At 44.3% G+C, this 18,580-nt stretch overlaps 1 protein-coding gene across 1 annotated transcript in view; it reads right to left on the reverse strand.

Moving 5' to 3' along the window:
• Positions 1 to 6,917: 6,917 nt before the first annotated feature.
• Positions 6,918 to 18,580, reverse strand: part of CIB3 (calcium and integrin binding family member 3) — a 168,417-nt gene continuing 156,754 nt past the window's right edge. The window contains exons 5-6 of the mRNA XM_077478546.1: positions 16,449 to 16,644; positions 6,918 to 7,889 (exon numbers count right to left, since the gene is read on the reverse strand). Coding sequence (XP_077334672.1) covers positions 7,868 to 7,889; positions 16,449 to 16,644 — 218 coding nt within the window. The 3' untranslated portion in view covers positions 6,918 to 7,867. The remainder of the gene's footprint in view (positions 7,890 to 16,448; positions 16,645 to 18,580) is intronic.

Below are 18,580 nucleotides of genomic sequence, written 5' to 3' on the forward strand. Positions count from 1 at the left end.
TCCTTCACTGCCAGTGTCATTTACACAGGAATCAGTGCATTTAAATAGCACTGATTGCTGTATAAATGACAATGGTTCCAAAAATGTGTCAAAAATGTCTGATGTGTACGCCATAAGGTAAAAACAAGGCCTGGGGAATGCCCAGGAAAAATCCAAGCCTACTTACCACCAGCTCGCAGACAACCAAATTGACCTGTCTAACAGTACGTTAAAAACAGGGGTTTAGTCTGCACGCATTTGCAAACGCATGCGTAAGCCACAGAGCCTCGTCAAGGCACCCTTGTATCTGTGGTCCTAACACTAAAGTATGTGTGTTCCCACAGTGGAGGCACATGCATTCTAATGTATAGATGAGGTCAGGTGCATTGAAGGGGAGCCCACCCCCTTCTTAAAGGTACATGCAGCACACCAAACACCTAGCATGTAGCAAAATGGCTGCAATGGTGTTGGTGCATTGCTGCACCAATACAAATACGATATGAAAAAACTCACCACCGCCCTCATCTATAGCTGGCTATAGCAGTAAGTGGCATTGGAAGGCTAAATCAGGTAACAACAAGGCCTGGGGAATGCCCAGGAAAAATCCAAGCATACTTACCACCAGCTCACAGACAACCAAATTGACCTGTCTAACAGTATGTTAAAAACAGGGGTTTAGTCCGCACGCATTTGCAAACGCATGCGTAAGCCACAGAGCCTCGTCAAAGCACCCTTGTGCCTGTGGTCCTAACACTAAAGTATGAGTGTCCCTACAGTGGAGGCACATGCATTCTAATGGCTAGATGAGGTCAGGTGGACTGAAGGGGAGCCCACCCCCTTCTTAAAGGTACATGCAGCACAGAAAAAACAAGTTTTTTCATATCGTATTTGTATTGGTGCAGCAATGCACCAACACCTTTGCAGCCATTGTGCTACACGCTGGGTGTTTGGTGTGCTGCATGTACCTTTAAGAAGGGGTTGGGCTCCCCTTCAGTCCACCTGACCTCATCTATTCATTAGAATGCATGTGCCTCCACTGTGGGGACACTCATACTTTAGTGTTAGGACCACAGATACAAGGGTGCCTTGACGAGGCTCTGTGGCTTACGCATGCATTTGCAAATGCATGCGGACTAAACCCCTGTTTTTAACATACTGTTACACAGGTCAATTTGGTTGTCTGCGAGCTGGTGGTAAGTAGGCTTGGATTTTTCCTAGGCATTCCCCAGGCCTTGTTGTTACCTGATTTAGCCTTCCAATGCCACTTACTGCTATAGCCAGCTATAGATGAGGGCGGTGGTGAGTTTTTTCATATCGATGTGTCTGCCATAATGTCGCAGTCACAATAAAAATCGCTGGTCGCCGCCATTTCTAGTAAAAAAAAAATATTAATAAAAATGCTATGAAAACTATCCCCTATTTTTGCGCAAACCAATCAATAATCGCTAATTGCATTTTTTTTTAACAAAAATATGTAGAAGAATAGGTATCGGCCTAAACTGAGGGAAAAAAAAAATGTTTTTTTATATATTTTTGGGGGATATTGATTATAGCAAAAAGTAAAAAATATAGCATTTTTTTCAAAATTGTTGCTCTATTTTTGTTTATAGCGCAAAAAACAAAAACCGCAGAGGTGATCAAATACCACCAAAAGAAAGCTCTATTTGTGGGTAAAAAAAGGACGCCAATTTTGTTTGGGAGCCATGTCGCACGACCGCGCAATTGTCAGTTAAAGCGTCGCAGTGCCGAATCGCAAAAAGGGGATAGTCCTTTGGCTGCAAATTGGTCCGGGGCTTAAGTGGTTACAGAGGAAGTAAGCCCTGATGGGTTTTACTTTCTCTTTGTTTCCCTGCAATGGTAAAGCATAATGGGCTACTATGCATCGCAGGTTAAAAAAAATCTCAATAAGTGTTTATTGATTAGTTTGCGCAAAAGTTTTATAACCTCTACAAACTATGGGAAAGATTTATGGCATTTTTATGGTGTTTTTATTTCTTTCTATTTTTTTACTAGTAATGGCGGGGATCTGCCATGTTTAGCTGTATTGTGACATTACGATGGACAGACATACAAAGGAGACTTTTGACACATTTTTGAGACCATTGACATTTATAAAGTGATCAGTGCTATAAATATGCACTAATTACTATATAAATGTCACTGGCAGGGAAGGGGTTAACACTAGGGGGCGATCAAGGTTGAGGCTGGATTCACACCTATGCATTTTTTGCGCTTTTTGCATTTTGCAGATTTGCACTACAGGCCATTTACCATGGTTTCCTATGGAACACGTTCTGTAGTGCAAATCTGCAAAATGCAAAAAGCACTAAAAATGCATAGGTGTGAATCCAGCCTAACTGTGTGTTCCCTCAGTGTGTTCTAACTGTGTGAGGATGGGACTAACTAGGAGAGATGACAGATCGCTTTCCCTACTTTGTAGGAACTGTCTTCTCTCCTCTGACAGCACAGGGATTTGTGTGTTTACACACACAAATCCCCTTGCTGGCTCTTGTGCACACGTTCGCGCCCGCCGGCCACATGCATCGCAGGCGTGTGTGCCTCTGGCAGCGCTTATGAGCACCCTCTGGTGGCTCTCCTGGACAAAGCTATATTTATACGGGATTTTGCCCAGGAGAGCCATTCTGACGCAGTATATCTGCATGAGCTGGTCAGGAACGGGTTAAAGCCTTCGGCTTTAATCATGTGCTTCTAAAAAAAACAAAATAAAAAACATTGAAATCCATGTGTCCGGAGCCCTGCATGTAAATTAGGGGCCAGGTGCATGGATTAGGGGTGCTCCTGCACCCCTAATGGATGTGTCGCCACTGAACAATACATTTGAATTAGGCAAAAAATGTGCTGATTATATAATTTTGCTAAAAGACTGCAATTGGGGCAGTTGAAACAAACTGGACCCTGCAGGGACTACATGTTTCGACATTGCATGGGATACTCAGCAGTCATATTTAATGGAAATATATTAAATATACTGCTGCTTTGAACATCTTCAATGCATGACCGCTATTATATCCACCGTGTAGCTGTTTATAGTACTACTGAAACCCAAAATGAGAACTTTACACAAAGATTACATTGCAACTAAACGCAGTATAGAATTTACATTACTCTCACATCTACAGTCCACGTTCTGCACTGGTTTCTGTTGCAATACTAGGGGGTTATTTACGAAAGGCAAATCTACTTTGCACTACAAGTGCACTGCAGGTGCACTTGGAAGTGCAGTCGCTGTAAATCCAAGGGGGACATGCAAGGAAAATAAAAAACAGCATTTTAGCTTGCACATGATTGAATGATAAAATCAGCAGAGCTTCCCTCATTTCAGATCTACCCCTTAGCCCTTGTACACACGGTCGGAGAATCCATCGGAATATGTCCTATCGGACCGTGTTGTCGGATAATCCGACTGTGTGTGGTATGCATCGGATTGATTCCGTCGGAATATCCGTCGGACCCAATTTTCCAACATGTTGGAAATATTTCCTGATCAACTGGGCCGGTCGGACATACTCCGATCATGTGTAGAGAATTTTGATCGGACCAAGTGCCACGCATGCTCAGATCAAATTCCTACATCAAAGCTATTGGCTACTAGCCTGAATGTAATCCCATTGTAACATTACGTCATCACGTTCTGAAAGATCGGATTTTTCGCCAACTTTGTCCGACTGTGTGTATGCAACAGTTTCGGACAAAGTCCGACGGACAAAATCCGACGGGCAAAATCCGACGGATTTGGTTATGGAAATCTCCGACCGTGTGTACGTGGGCTTAGATTTAAAGCGACTGCACTTCCAAGTACACATGCAGTGCACTTGTAATGCAAAGTGGACTATGTGTGTGCAATATTCTACACTCAGGGTTGTGGTACTGCCTTAAACATCTACAATACCAAAGCAGCCCTGTTGAGGATTTGTAAAATTCATGAAACAGGATGGATTCCTATATAAATAAAAAGTGAACTTTTAGATAATTTGTTCAAACTACGTTTGGTGCCAACCGAGGTGCTATGAGAGAAAATGAATTCCTCTATCTGCACTACAATGCGGACGGAGGAATCTCCACTGCCAGCCTCAAAACCCAGAGCTACTGGAACACAATTGTGCTGTCAAACAGTGACTTCATATGAAAGGATGTAGTTTGGCTGATTCAGCAGGAATCAGCTGAAATTCAAATCGTCTATGTGGGCCTTAAAGTATATAGTAAACCGTCAACATAAAATATGTGCAAATTATATCCCTCTATGGTGTGTACTTGTCTCAATCCAGAGCATGCAGTGTCATTTCTGTCTGCTGCCTCGTTCCTCTGCTATATGCATTAGTCACGTCAGAAAAGTTTTCTTGACAGCAAAAGAAAAAAGGTGAGAGCTCAAGCACACAGCCTGTGAATGACAGTCTCAGCTCTGTTCCTGTGCTCTGTGTAAAGGGGGTATGTCCCTTCCCTCCAATCAGCTGTCACTAATCTCTGCAGTGGGTAACTTCAGCTACCTGCCCCTTACCTTTCATAGCTGAGAGATCCTGTGTAAATTTTGGACTGAATGGATGTCCAGGAGATGGCTGCAGATAAACAGACAACTTATGTAGAAGAATTTATTTAATCTATGTGTATTAACTGAGACTAGTCACATTGGGTATTTGTAAAGGCTTACAGCCACTTTACGTATAATCTTAGGGTGTAGGCATCATTAAAATGTCATTAACCACTTTAGGACCGTTTCATGTAATTATACGTCGGCACAATGGCACGGACAGGCACAAGCACATACCCGTACGTGCCTGCCTTCCAGCGGGAGGGGGGTCCGATCGGACCCCCTCCCGCTGGCTGCGGCAGTCCGTTTCGCTTCAGGAGCGATCCAGGATTAGGGGATGGCCGTTGGTTTCTGGCCATCCCCTCTAGATCGCTCCTGGCGAATGAGAAGCTTCCCCTGCCTGTGTAGTGTAAACAAAGGCAGGAGGAATTGATGTCACTCTCCTCAAGGCAGTCTTTTTGACTGGACGATAAGGAGAGAAGACGTCATAGTAAGTGCACCAACACTACACTGACATGTAGGTACACATAGGCACACTTTAACCCCCCAGCCACCCCCTGATCACCCCCTGATCACCCCCCCCCCTCCCAGTCACAGTGTCACTGATTGCAGTGATCATTTATTTACTGATCACTGCATTTAGTGTCAGTTGTAACTGTAAAAAGTGTCAGGGCAGTCAGTGTTAGGTCCAGGGTAGCCCCCTACCCCCCCATAAAGGTTTAACCCCCTTGATTGCCCCCCCAGGTAACCCTTTCACCCCCTTTTGCCAGTGTCACTAAGCAATCATTTCTCTGATCGCTGTGATTAGTGTCACTGGTGCCGCTAGGTAGCTAGTTATTTTTTAGGTTCACCGCCAGGTTTTTATAGCGTTAGGTACCCCCATATACAACCTAATAAAGGTTTTAACCCCCTGATTGCCCCTAGAGTTAACCCTTTCACCAGCGATCACCGTATAAGTGTCACTGGTGACGCTGGTTAGCCAGTTAGTTATTTAGGTTCCCCGTCAGGTTTTTATATAGCGTCAGGGACCCCCATATACTACCTAATAAAGGTTTTAACCCCCTGCTTGCCCCCAGGTAACCCTTTCACCCCCTTTTGCCAGTATCACTAAGCCCCTGATTGCCCCTAGAGTTAACCCTTTCACCAGCGATCACCGTATAAGTGTCACTGGTGACGCTGGTTAGCCAGTAAGTTATTTAGGTTCCCCGTCAGGTTTTTATATAGCGTCAGGGACCCCCATATACTACCTAATAAAGGTTTTAACCCCCTTATTGCCCCTAGTTAACCCTTTCACCAGTGATCACCGTATAGTTAGTTTGCTTTCTATAGCATCAGGGCACCCACCATTTATTACCCAATAAAGGTTTAACTCCCTGATCACCCGGCGGGTGATATCAATTAGGTTTTAGGATCAGATAGGGTCTGCGTCGATAGGTTAGTGCCAGTACCGCTAACACCCACACGCAAAGCATACACCTCCCGTAGGGGTATTGTATCTGAACAGATCAATATCTGATCTGATCAGATCTATACTAGCGTCCCCAGCAGTTTAAGGTTCCAAAAAAACGCATTGTTAGCCCAGATACCTGCTAGCACCTGCATTTTACCCCTCCGCCCAGCCCACCCAAGTGCAGTATCGATCGATCACTGTCACTTACAAAACACTAAACACATTAATGCAACGTTCAAAGAGTCAGGCCTGATCCCTGCGATTGCTAACAGTTTTTTTTGGTAGCGTTTTAAATTTAAATCCTGAAGGCGGTGCTTGGTTTTCCGGTCCCGTACGTGGCTAGGCTCCCAAAAAGTCCCCCACATGTGGTATCCCCGTACTCAGGAGAAGCAGCAGAATGTATTTTGGGGTATAATTTCACATATGCCCATAGCATGTGTGAGCAATATATCAGTTTGTAATATTCCTGCAACTTGTGGCAAAATAGTGCTCAGTGAGTTTCTATGTTGAGTATTTCCTCCCTATCACATCTGAGCAGCCCATGTGACTATAGAGCCACACATGTGGGCTTATACACAGTAGTATATGATATCCCACTCCCTCCTCCATGCCCACTAACCAGCTAAAACACAATGGGGGCGGGATATTATATCCTGATTGATGGTGGCTTCACCTCCTTGTTGTTTTAAGATACAGGCTGGAGGGGCATGAAACAGCCTGTGACTGGCAGAAATCCTCCCACACCATGTTATTGATAAAAAAAATAAAGGTTTCAGTTGAGAAATATATTTGTATGACAATTTAAAACAGTTTATAGATATTAATTATTTATTTATATTCTGTGTCCCAAAGGCTGTTTAAAAACAAAAAAACAAAAAAAAAAAACAAGTGACCAGCAGCAGAGGACTAGATGCCCCTTCCTGCCACTGTTTCCCTACAGACAGGCTTGGAAAGAGCTGGATCATGGGGCAGCTGTATATTAATTAGGAAAAAAAGGTACCTTGGCTTTTATTTTATTAAAATAATTACAGTGTGATCATCCACATACATAAAGAGCATGGATAATTTAAATTAAACAGTGTATGTTTAGTATCACTTTAAGCAACCTGCTGCAACATTTCTAGACAACATATAAAAAAACAAGGTAATACATTAACAAACAAACTATGTATAACATTATTCCACAATAATATTTTTGACAATAAAAATGTGTCAGACTGGCTACTATTTGCCCATGTTAAGGTTTGAACCTTTGTGAACAGAGCATTTATAAATGGTCTGTAGAACCTATCTTGTTTTAATAACTAGATTGTACAGGAGAACAAACTGTGTGCAAAAAAAAACGCCCAAAAAACTTTATTTCCCACCAAAATAATTTAGGCAAACATGACTTTGAAACTACAGTAAAAACAGTTTTGCAGGTTCTAAGTATTATCATTCATTCCATTAGTAAATTTTGCAAACAAAAAAAAATCCACCAATGTGTAAAGCATACTTGGGCCAATATTACTAATGTAGAGTTTCTTAGGGAGCCAGGTAACTTGTCTTTAGTAATCCCATGAACATTATTCATTTATTGTTAATAAACTCTAAAAAAATACTGTTTTAAGAGCTAGGACCAATATTTATACATGGGCAATTTACAGGAACACTGGATCAGTAAAAGTACATAATTACAACAGCATGCTTATAATATCTTTCTTCACGACATGATAAAAGGGGTAACTTTGCTGTATGCATCAATTCAACAATTCAGAAATACACTTGTACAGTTAGTTTTCACGGGCTATTAAAGCCAGATACATTCAATAGCCGCAGACATTTCCAGATATAAATTCTGTGTTTGCATTGAAATTACAATGACTTCAAGACTCTTTGAAGACACACAGCTGTTAAATCCGAATGTGGAAGGTGCTTTTGAAGGAAAAAAAAGAAACAAAAATATTAACAAATACTGTAATACGAAAAAAACTAATTTACACAATATTCGCCATCACTAATATATAGTACATGATTTTGCAGCTCTCTTGTTAGCCATGAACAGTATCTCACAAAAGTGAATACCCCCTCACAATTTTTTAAATATTTTATTACAGTATATATTTTCATGTGACAACAGTGAAGAAATTATAATTTGCTATAATGTAAAGAAGTAGTGAGTGTGCAGCTTGTATAACGGTGTAAATTTGCTGTTCTCTCAAAATAAATCAAAACACACAGCCATTAATGTCTAAACTGCTGGCAACAAAAGTGAGTACACTCCTAAGTGAAAATGTCCAAATTGGGCCCAATTAGCCATTTTCCCTCCCCGGTGTCATGTGATCTGTTAGTGTTACAAGGTCTCAGGTGTGAATGGGGAGCAGGTGTGTTAAATTTGGTGTTATCCCTCTCACTCTCTCATACTGGTCACTGTAAGTTCAACATGGCACCTCATGGCAAAGAACTCTCTGAGCATCTGTAAAAAAGGATTGTTGCTCTACATAAAGATGGCCTATGCTATGAAAAGATTGCCAAGACCCTGAAACTGAGCTGCAGAATGGTGACCAAGACCATACAGCATTTTAACTGGATAGGTTCCACTCAGAACAGGCCTCACCATGGTCGACCAAAGAAGTTGAGTGCATGTACTCAGCGTCATATCCAGAGGTTGTCTTTGGGAAATAGACGTATGAGTGCTGCCAGCATTGCTGCAGAGGTTGAAGGGGTGGGGGGTCAGCCTGTCAGTGCTCAGACCATATGCCACACACAACATCAAATTGGTCTGCATGGCTGTCGTCCCAGAAGGAAGCCTCTTCTAAAGATAATGCACAAGAAAGCTTGCAAACCGTTTTCTGAAGACAAGTAGACTAAGGTAATGGATTACTGGTACCATGTTCTGTGGTCTGAAGAGACCCAGATACATTTATTTGGTTCAGATGGTGTCAAGCATGTGTGGCGGCAACCAGGTGAGGAGCACAAAGACAAGTGTGTCTTGCCTACAGTCAAGCATGGTGATGAGAGTGTCATGGTCTGGAGCTACATGGGTGCTGCCGGCACTGGGGAGCTATAGTTCATTGAGGGAACCATGAATACCAACATGTACTGTGACATACTGAGGCAAAGCATGATCCCCTCCCTTCAGAGATTGGGCCGCAGGGCAGTATTCAAACATGGTAATGGACCCAAACACACCTCCAAGATGACCACTGCCTTGCTAAAGAAGCTGAGGGTAAAGATTGACTGGCCAAGCATGTCTCCATACCTAAACCCTAAAGAGCATCTGTGGGGCATCCTCAAACAGAAGGTGGAGGAGCGCAAGGTCTCTAACATTCACCAGCTCCGTGATGTGTTGCCATGGAGGAATGGAAGAGGACACCGGTAGCAATCTGTGAAGCTCTGGTGAACTCCATGCCCAAGTGGGTTAAGGCAGTGCTGGAAAAAAATGGTGGCCACCAAAATATTGACACTTTGGGCCCAATTTGGATATTTTCAGGAGTGTACTTACTTTTGTTGCTAGTGGTTTAGACATTAATGGCTGTGTGTTGAGTTATTTTGAGGGAACAGCAAATTTACACTGTTATACAAGCTGTACACTCACTACTTTACATTGTAGCAAAGTGTCCTTTCTTCAGTGTTGTCACATGAAAAGATATAATAAAATATTTACAAAAATGTGAGGGGTGTACTCACTTTTGTGAGATACTGTATTAACCTCATGTGGGGTAAGGCTACTTTCACACTGAAGCGCTGCTAAAACAGCGCTAAAGTGCAGGTCGTTTTTGTGGTGCTTTAGGGTGCTAGAGGGGACCTTAAAAAGAACAAAAAAAGACCTGTTTTGTGGCGTTTTCAAAGTGCCCCAAAGATGCTGCTTGCAGAACTTTTCCTAACATCCCACAAGCACACCGCCCAAGTGTAAAAGCACACATTGAAGTGAATAGGAGGCTGTTTTCAGGTGCTTTACAGGCGCTATTTCTAGTGCTAAAACACTTGAAAACTGCCTCAGTGTGAGTACAGAGGCTGGGACAGAGCTGTTGCAGCTCCGTCCAGCAGCTACTTTATCCAGCAGTAGATCACTATTAAAACACCTGCTGAATCTGGATAATGGTTCTGAATCCAGAACCCTTCCCCTGTCTTCTGTGAAAAAAAAAAAGTGAAGACCAGACCTGTGTAAGCGTCAAATAGGAGTATAAAGCTCTCCCAAGGTAAACACATACATTCACATAGAGATTTACCATTCCTCTTTTTAAATAAAAGTCAGACTATTATTATATATTTGTATTAGCAGACTTTGTTATTTATAGTTTGGGGTAAATGCATGGGGAATGGGGATGAGAAAATTACTAAAACATTACGTTGGGAAAAGTTACAGGAAAACCAGAAAATTTCCTGTCAAATTTTGAGGATGAGCCACGTTCTGTAACTGGCCTATTCATGACACTGGGAGGAGACTCATGCTGCCACAGTCCATCGGGAAAGGAAAATTCCGGTAAGTATTTGAAAGGAAATTGTTATTTTTCTGACAGACTCCATGGCAGTATACATCTGGGAACTAACTAGCCAAAGGAACAAGGATGCTGATAAGGTTTAAATTATAGCATTGGATTATAGCCAACAGAAAATTGCCATCTTCTGAAATGGTAATATTTGATGCTGGCTAGGAGAGCTTGTCTGTTAATGGAGCAAAGGATTCCTCTTGGCATAATCAGAAGCTTGAAGGTGACTGATTGTCCAAACATGGCCTGAAGTGCTAGTACTGAGGGTCCAAGCATTCAAGACCAAAGCTGTGCTCTCCTGTCAGAAGACGAGCGACCAGATAACTATAAGATATGTATGGGTGCACAATCTGAAAAAGGCCAGTAAGCATCCTTAATACCAGAAATGGAGCTCTTTGACTTCTTGGTTGAAAACTCACTCCTTTCAATTGCTTCTTGACTCCAAGCCAGGATTGCAGGAGCAAACCTCTTTGAAGGTAAATACACACCGACTCTTTCACTCAGCAGACATTTAGGCTGGGTTCACACTAGTGCGGAAACTCGCATCCAATTCGCATGACAGGAGATTGTGACTGGCTTTCAATGGAGATGGATCACATATCTCCGGAGAGGCTGTGGAGCGAATTGCACAGAGGTCCTGTTTGTCTTTGGCTCCGTTTCAGGTCCGAATTCAGGAAAAAAATGTGGTCCTAATTTATCCCTGAAACAGAGAACAGGGACGCACGGACCCCTGCTGTCAGCCGCATCCATCTGCAGTGTGAACCCAGCCTTACTCTGAGGCATGAGGCTTGACTGAATGCAATCCCAGCTCTTTGTTCAATCAAATAGGTGACTCCTTATGCTGGAAATCTTCTTTCTCATAAGTGCCCAATCTGACATCCTGCAGTGCACTGATAAAATGCTGCGATGTACACCGCAATCACCTAAAGAGCATAGCCATCTTCATATGTTATGGTTATTTTTATTTTTTTTAACCCAAGTGGAGTTACACCCTAACAGCCTATGCAGTGTCTGGTTAAGTGCCTTGTGCTGACTTCAAGCCAAACATATTCACCCGGATCTCTAATGCAGGGCAATTGATGCACCTGCTCGGCAACCTGCATCCCAGAGGCAGGAACACAGATGCTGTATCCACGCTGGGCACAATTAATAGCCACCTGCTGATATCAGAGCTCCCAGCCAATGCAAACACCCGCAGATGGCAGAGCCCACTCTCCAGGCATCGATCTTCTGCATATGTGTGAAATAACACCACCACTCTGATAGCTGGGGACATGGAAATAACTCAAGTATCCACACTGGGTATACTTAACAGCCACCCACTGATAGCAAGGCATCCAACCAACACAGATGTGCGCCGATGGCTGGATCTAAATCCACACTCAAGTCATCCCTTTATAGCTGGATGTAACAGGATGCTCCATGTATCTGCACAGCTGTTCCTGCATGAGACTCGCTGCTGACGCTTCCAAAAGGTAAAAAAAAAAAAATCCAAACAACAAGGATCCCATGAGGAGGACAAAAAAAAATGAAAATTCACATCTTTACTATTTATTCCCATTAAACCGAGGAAGAAAAATATATGTATACAAATCTGCTATCAAATTATAGCTCTATCTGTCCTGAAAAAAAAATTGATGTATGATACATTAGGATGGACTGCAACTTTTCAGAGGCTTATTGTGTGGAACTGAGATCCCCGAAATGATAAAATGCTCTGGGTCTCAAAGGTTTTTAGAAAGAAAAAAAAACAGCGACACAAGTGGTTAAAAAACACTAAAGCCCCATACACACTATCAGATTGTCTGCTGATTTTTTCCTTCAGGTTTACCAAAACCATGTAATACAAGGGCCTGCCTGATTGCATACACATTGAAACCCCTAAGGTTTGACCTCATATTATATGGTTTTGGTAAATCTGATGGAAAAAATCAGCAGAAAATCTGATAGTGTGTATGGGGCTTTACTCCTCTCTTTAGCTGTTTTTTTAATGTGAAGTTTTTTATTCTCTAATGCCGCGTACACACGAGCGGACTGTATGGCGTACTTAGTCTGGTGTACTTTCCGCCAGACTGCCCGTCGGACTTTCCGAACGGGCTACTTGTCCATACACGGCACTTTTTGAGCGGACTAATACGGCGTACTAAGTCCGCCGTACTATCAGCTCTACTTTTGAAATGAACGGACTCACCCACACACGCGGAGGAAAGTCCGCTCATTTCGAGCGCGTCTCCAAAAAATAAAATCGGCGTGGGGTCCCCCCCAAGTCCACAGCAGACCCTTGTCTGAGCACGCTACCCGGCCGGCCAGGAAAGGGGGGCGAGCGAGCGCCCCCCCTCCTGAGCCGTACCAGGCCGCGTGCCCTCAACATGGGGGGGTGCCTTGGGGAAGGGGGGGCCGCGCGGCCCCCCCACCCCAAAGCACCTTGTCCCCATGTTGATGAGGACAAGGGCCTCTTCCCGACAACCCTGGCCGTTGGTTGTCAGGGTCTGCGGGCGGGGGGCTTATCGGATACCGGCCCCCCACCCTATGTGAATGAGTATGGGGTACAATGTACCCCTACCCATTCACCTGCAAAAAAAAAATACAAAAAAAAACACAACACACGAGATAAAATACTTTATTGCACAGCTCCGGGGGTCTTCCGTCTTCGGGGGTCTTCTCGCCGGACTCCTCCGCTATCTTCTTGTATCTCTTTTGCTAGCGGAGGAGTCCGGCTTTCTTCCTCGCCGCAGGCCTCTTCTCCTGACTTCGGGGGTCTTGTCCCCCTCTTCGGTTCTTCTGCCGGGCCACCGCGCCTTCTTATAGCTCTTTTACAGGCGGTGGCCCGGTCTTCTGTCGCCACCGCCGCCTTCCGTTCTTCTTCTTCTTCTTCTTCTCCTTCTTCTCCAGGAGATGTTGACTCGACGTTCTCTCCGGCCACAATGCCAGGGACGCGCTGCGCGGCCACTTATATAGGGACAAGGGGCGGTGTCACATGGCTTTATGTCACATGGGTTGGTCACATGGGTTGATGTCACATGGGGACTGTGACATCGTAAGGGGCGGGGTCACCATGTGACACCAACCCATGTGACATAAAGCCATGTGACACCGCCCCTTGTCCCTATATAAGTGGCCGCGCAGCGCGTCCCTGTCATTGTGGCCGGAGAGAGCGTCGAGTCAACATCTCCTGGAGAAGAAGAAGAAGAAGAAGAAGAAGAAGAAGAACGGAAGGCGGCGGCAGTGACAGAAGACCGGGCCACCGCCTGTAAAAGAGCTATAAGAAGGCGCGGGGGCCCGGCAGAAGAACCGAAGAGGGGGACAAGACCCCCGAAGTCGGGAGAAGAGGCCTGCGGCGAGGAAGAAAGCCGGACTCCTCCGCTAGCAAAAGAGCTACAAGAAGATAGCGGAGGAGTCTGGCGAGAAGACCCCCGAAGTCGGGAGAAGAGGCCTGAGGCGAGGAAGAAAGCCGGACTCCTCCGCTAGCAAAAGAGCTACAAGAAGATAGCGGAGGAGTCCGGCGAGAAGACCCCCGAAGTCGGGAGAAGAGGCCGGCGGCGAGGAAGAAAGCCGGACTCCTCCGCTAGCAAAAGAGCTACAAGAAGATAGCGGAGGAGTCCGGCGAGAAGACCCCCGAAGTCGGGAGAAGAGGCCTGCGGCGAGGAAGAAAGCCGGACTCCTCCGCTAGCAAAAGAGCTACAAGAAGATAGCGGAGGAGTCCGGCGAGAAGACCCCCGAAGTCGGGAGAAGAGGCCTGCGGCGAGGAAGAAAGCCGGACTCCTCCGCTAGCAAAAGAGCTACAAGAAGATAGCGGAGGAGTCCGGCGAGAAGACCCCCGAAGTCGGGGGAAGAGGCCTGCGGCGAGGAAGAAAGCCCTGACTCCTCCGCTAGCAAAAGAGCTACAAGAAGATAGCGGAGGAGTCCGGCGAGAAGACCCCCGAAGTCGGGAGAAGAGGCTAGCGGTGAGGAAGAAAGCCGGACTCCTCCGCTAGCAAAAGAGCTACAAGAAGATAGCGGAGGAGTCCGGCGAGAAGACCCCCGAAGACGGAAGACCCCCGGAGCTGTGCAATAAAGTATTTTATCTCGTGTGTTGTGTTTTTTTTTGTACTTTTTTTTTTTACAGGTGAATGGGTAGGGGTACATTGTACCCCATACTCATTCACATAGGGTGGGGGGCCGGTATCCGGGGGCCCCCTTATTAAAGGGGGCTCCCGGATTCCGATAAGCCCCTCGCCCGCAGACCCCGACAACCAACGGCCAGGGTTGTCGGGAAGAGGCCCTTGTCCTCATCAACATGGGGACAAGGTGCTTTGGGGTGGGGGGGCCGCTCGCTCGCCCCCCTTTCCTGGCCAGCCGGGTAGCGTGCTCGGACAAGGGTCTGTTGTGGACTTGGGGGGACCCCCACGCCGATTTTTTTCGGCGTTGGGGTTCCCCTTTAAGTCCATACCAGGCGGCGGGGCCAGCGACGTCTCCTTCGCGGGCCCCGCCTACCTGGAGACCCGCTCGAAATGAGCGGACTTTTCTCCGAGCGGGAAAAGTCCGCTCATTTGAAAAGTACGGCGGACTGGCATACACACGGCCGGATTGTCCGCCGAAATGCGAGTACGACGGACAGAATTTCGAAAAATCCGAAATTCTTAGTACGCCGGACTGCACGCTGAAAAAGTCAGCTGAAGCCCACACACGAGCGGACTGTCCGCTGAAATGTGTTTCGACGGACTAAGTACGCCATACAGTCCGCCCGTGTGTACGCGGCATAAGACCCTCAAAATCACAACAAGGACTCTGAAGTCAGGTTTTAGTCTAACAACTTCTAAACTCCTGGTGTTTGGTTCTAGCAAAAGGCTGACAGAATACCAAGGATCAACCCATTAAAAAACAGTTCCTGTTTTATGAACTTTGCAAATTAATTTCTTTTCAATGCTTATAGATACAGAGGTGAACACAGTCTTGTATAAAGTGCTTTTTCTGCTTGTTTATAATCTGTACTTTGTTGTGCATGATCTGTGCACAGATTAACTTTAGTTTTTTTAGTTTTTTTGTTTGATCTAATTGTGAAAAATAAGTAAAATGAAAATAACCACTCACAGTTCTTTTTTGCCATCTATGTCCAATTGGCAAAACAGGAAGTGAGATGAAGTCTGCCCAATGTGAGAGAATCATTAGTTGTCACTAGGGTGACCAGAACTAGTGTCCTCACTGGAAAATTTGCCCTTTTTACTGTTCTGGGAAAAACCTAAAATTTAGCATTTTCTTTCACTTTCAGCGATAAAGTATACATAACAAATAGAGAGGGTAAATATCCCAAACGGGGACACAGATAGCATTAAAAACTTGACAGATGTTTTAGTCCCTCTCCACTTTATCCAAAACTTAAAATTAAGTTTTGCCTTTAGTTATACTTTAACATTTACATAAGGGTGTGCTCCAGGCTAAAATGTTAATTGTCAAATTTTATAATAACACTTAATAAGGAGTCTCTTAAAGCAATTGTAAAGGTAAGTATAAAAAAAATCTAAAAAATAAATTACAAACATGTCTATACTTATCTGCTCTCTGCAATCCTCCTCTTCTCAGGTCCCCCACCAGCGCTCTTGGCCCCTCCTCTCTGTCCAGTGCCCCATGGGAAGCCACTTCCCATGGGGGGCACTTGTGCATGCTCGCTACGAGTGCCGCTGCTGTGTCCATTGACACAGACAGCGAAACTGGTCCCTGCCCCCTGCTCCCTCGTCATTGGCTTTGAATGACAGAGTCAATGGCTTCCAGTGTCCGAGCAAAGCCAGCAAGTCTCGGAAGTGAGGGGAAAGAAGAGCTGCAGACATCTATAGCGCAGGATTGAATGAGGGCTCAGGTAAGTAAAAGAGGGGGTGAGGGGGGATGCTGATGCCTAAATATTTTTTACTTTAATGCAAGGAATGCATTAAGGTAAAAAAATGTTTAGGCTTTAGAACCACTTTAATTACTTTTTTCCTTAAAGCAGTCTTGATTATAATGAGTTCTACAAAGTGTCTTGTGTTACCTGAGAAAGTCCGGAGCTCTAATGATCATGTGTTGGAAATCTTCCAGGGACAGCTTTCCATCGTTGTCTACATCAGCTTCGTCTATTACCTTATCACATACCAGACACACTTCTTCTGGTGTTAGCTCATTTCGAGTGAGCTTGTTCAGTGTCTTTTCCAAATCTGATTTACATATGTAGTCATCATTATTGAAATCTGAAAAAAATGTGGGAAAACATACTTTAATCGTCAGTAAAATGGTTTAACCACTTTCAGACCGGACCAATTTGCTGGTCAAAGACCAGACCACTTTTTGCGATTCGGCACTGCGTCGCTTTAACTGACAATTGCGCGGTCGTGCGACGTGGCTCTCAAACAAAATTGACATCCTTTTTTTCCCACAAATAGAGCTTTCTTTTGGTGGTATTTGATCACCCCTGCGGTTTTTATTTTTTGCGCTATAAACAAAAATAGAGCGACAATTTTGAAAAAAACGCATTATTTTTTACTTTTTGTTATAATAAATACCCCCCAAAAATATATAAAAAAACATTTTTTTCCCTCAGTTTAGGCCGATACGTATTCTTCTACATATTTTTGGTAAAAAAAATCGCAATAAGCGATTATTGATTGGTTTGCGCAAAAGTTATAGCGAATAGTGATAGGGATAGTTTTATAGCATTTTTATTAATAATTTTTTTTTTTTTTTTTTACTAGTAATGGCGGTGATCAGCGATTTTTATTGTGACTGCGAGATTGTGGGGGACCCATCGGACATTTTTGACACATTTTTGGGACCATTGTCATTTATACAGTAATCACTGCTATATAAATGCAGTGATTCCTGTGTAAATGACACTGGCAGTGAAGGGGTTAACCAGGGGGTGGCAGTGTAGGGGTTAAGTGTTCCTAGGGGTGTGTTACTAACTGTGGGGGTTAGGGCTTTCATTTAGTGAACACTGATCTCTGCTCCAATCACAGGGAGCAGAGATCAGCGTCACTAGTTGCTAGGCAGAATGGAGAAATGCTTACTCGGCCGTGAGACGATCGCGGGGATGCCCACGGCGATCGAGTCCACGGGTCCCGCGACCGGACTCACAGGGGTCCCGACCAGCGCGGAAGCGCGCCGCTGGCGGCGCGCTCCCAATGGCAGGGCGGCATTGAATATTGGACGTACCTGTACGCCAATATGCCTGCCCGTGCCATTCTGTCGACGTACATCGTCGTGCCCTGGTCGGGAAGTGGTTAAATACATTAGTACACCATTTAAGCATGTGCATTGCAAGTGAAAAATATTCTCCAAAGCTTATACTGTGTTTGTAGCTGTATTAGAGCATATTGCTTATAAATGTGATTGTAGCCGTATTAGTGCAATTGTGACAGAGAAAATTGAGTACTGTCTGTGATACTTTTTTTATTTGCACTAACATACAATTTTTCAGGACAAGCTTTCGGGGTATGTCCCCTTCTTCAAGGTCCAAGCAGTATGATTTACAAATTTTTAAGCAGAATGTAAAAACAAAACAAACAAAAAACACCTCTGAGGGAAAGTAGAGAAAAAAATACATACAAATCAATGGCAATAAAGATAGAAGAGTTAGTGAGATAAGACAGAGGTAGAGCTATGGAATGGAGGGGGGTGCTAGTCACAGAGGGGGCTGTTTACAACCCCCTCTGTGACTAGCACCCCCCCCCCCTCCATTCCATAGCTCCCCCTCTGTCTTATCTCACTAACTCTGCTGTTATCTTTATTGCCATTGATTTGTATGTATTTTTTTCTCTACTTTCCCTCAGAGGTGTTTTTTTTTTTTGGTTTTTTTTTACATTCTGCTTAAAAATTTGTAAATCAGTACTGCTTGGACCTTGAAGAAGGGGACATACCCCAAAAGTCCTGAAAAATTGTATGTTAGTGCAAATAAAAAAATTATCACAGACAGTACTCAATTTTCTCCAAAGCTTAGAATGATATAAAGTGTTCTTTATAAATGTTGAAAATGCAGCTATAACCCTGTGGTTGCTAGAATAGAAAATCAAGCTGTGCATTGATTATTTCCACTACTCAGCCTGACCAGCCTGAGTCACAGTGGTGTAGTGGGTAGCACTCTCACCTAGCAGTAAAAAGAGTCACTGGTCCAAATCCCAACCACAACAC

This window comes from Lithobates pipiens, unplaced genomic scaffold (genome assembly GCF_037356315.1).
Source record: "Lithobates pipiens isolate NorthernLeopardFrog02 unplaced genomic scaffold, aLitPip1_a1.2 Scaffold_13, whole genome shotgun sequence".
Classification (NCBI taxonomy): Eukaryota; Metazoa; Chordata; class Amphibia; order Anura; family Ranidae; genus Lithobates; species Lithobates pipiens.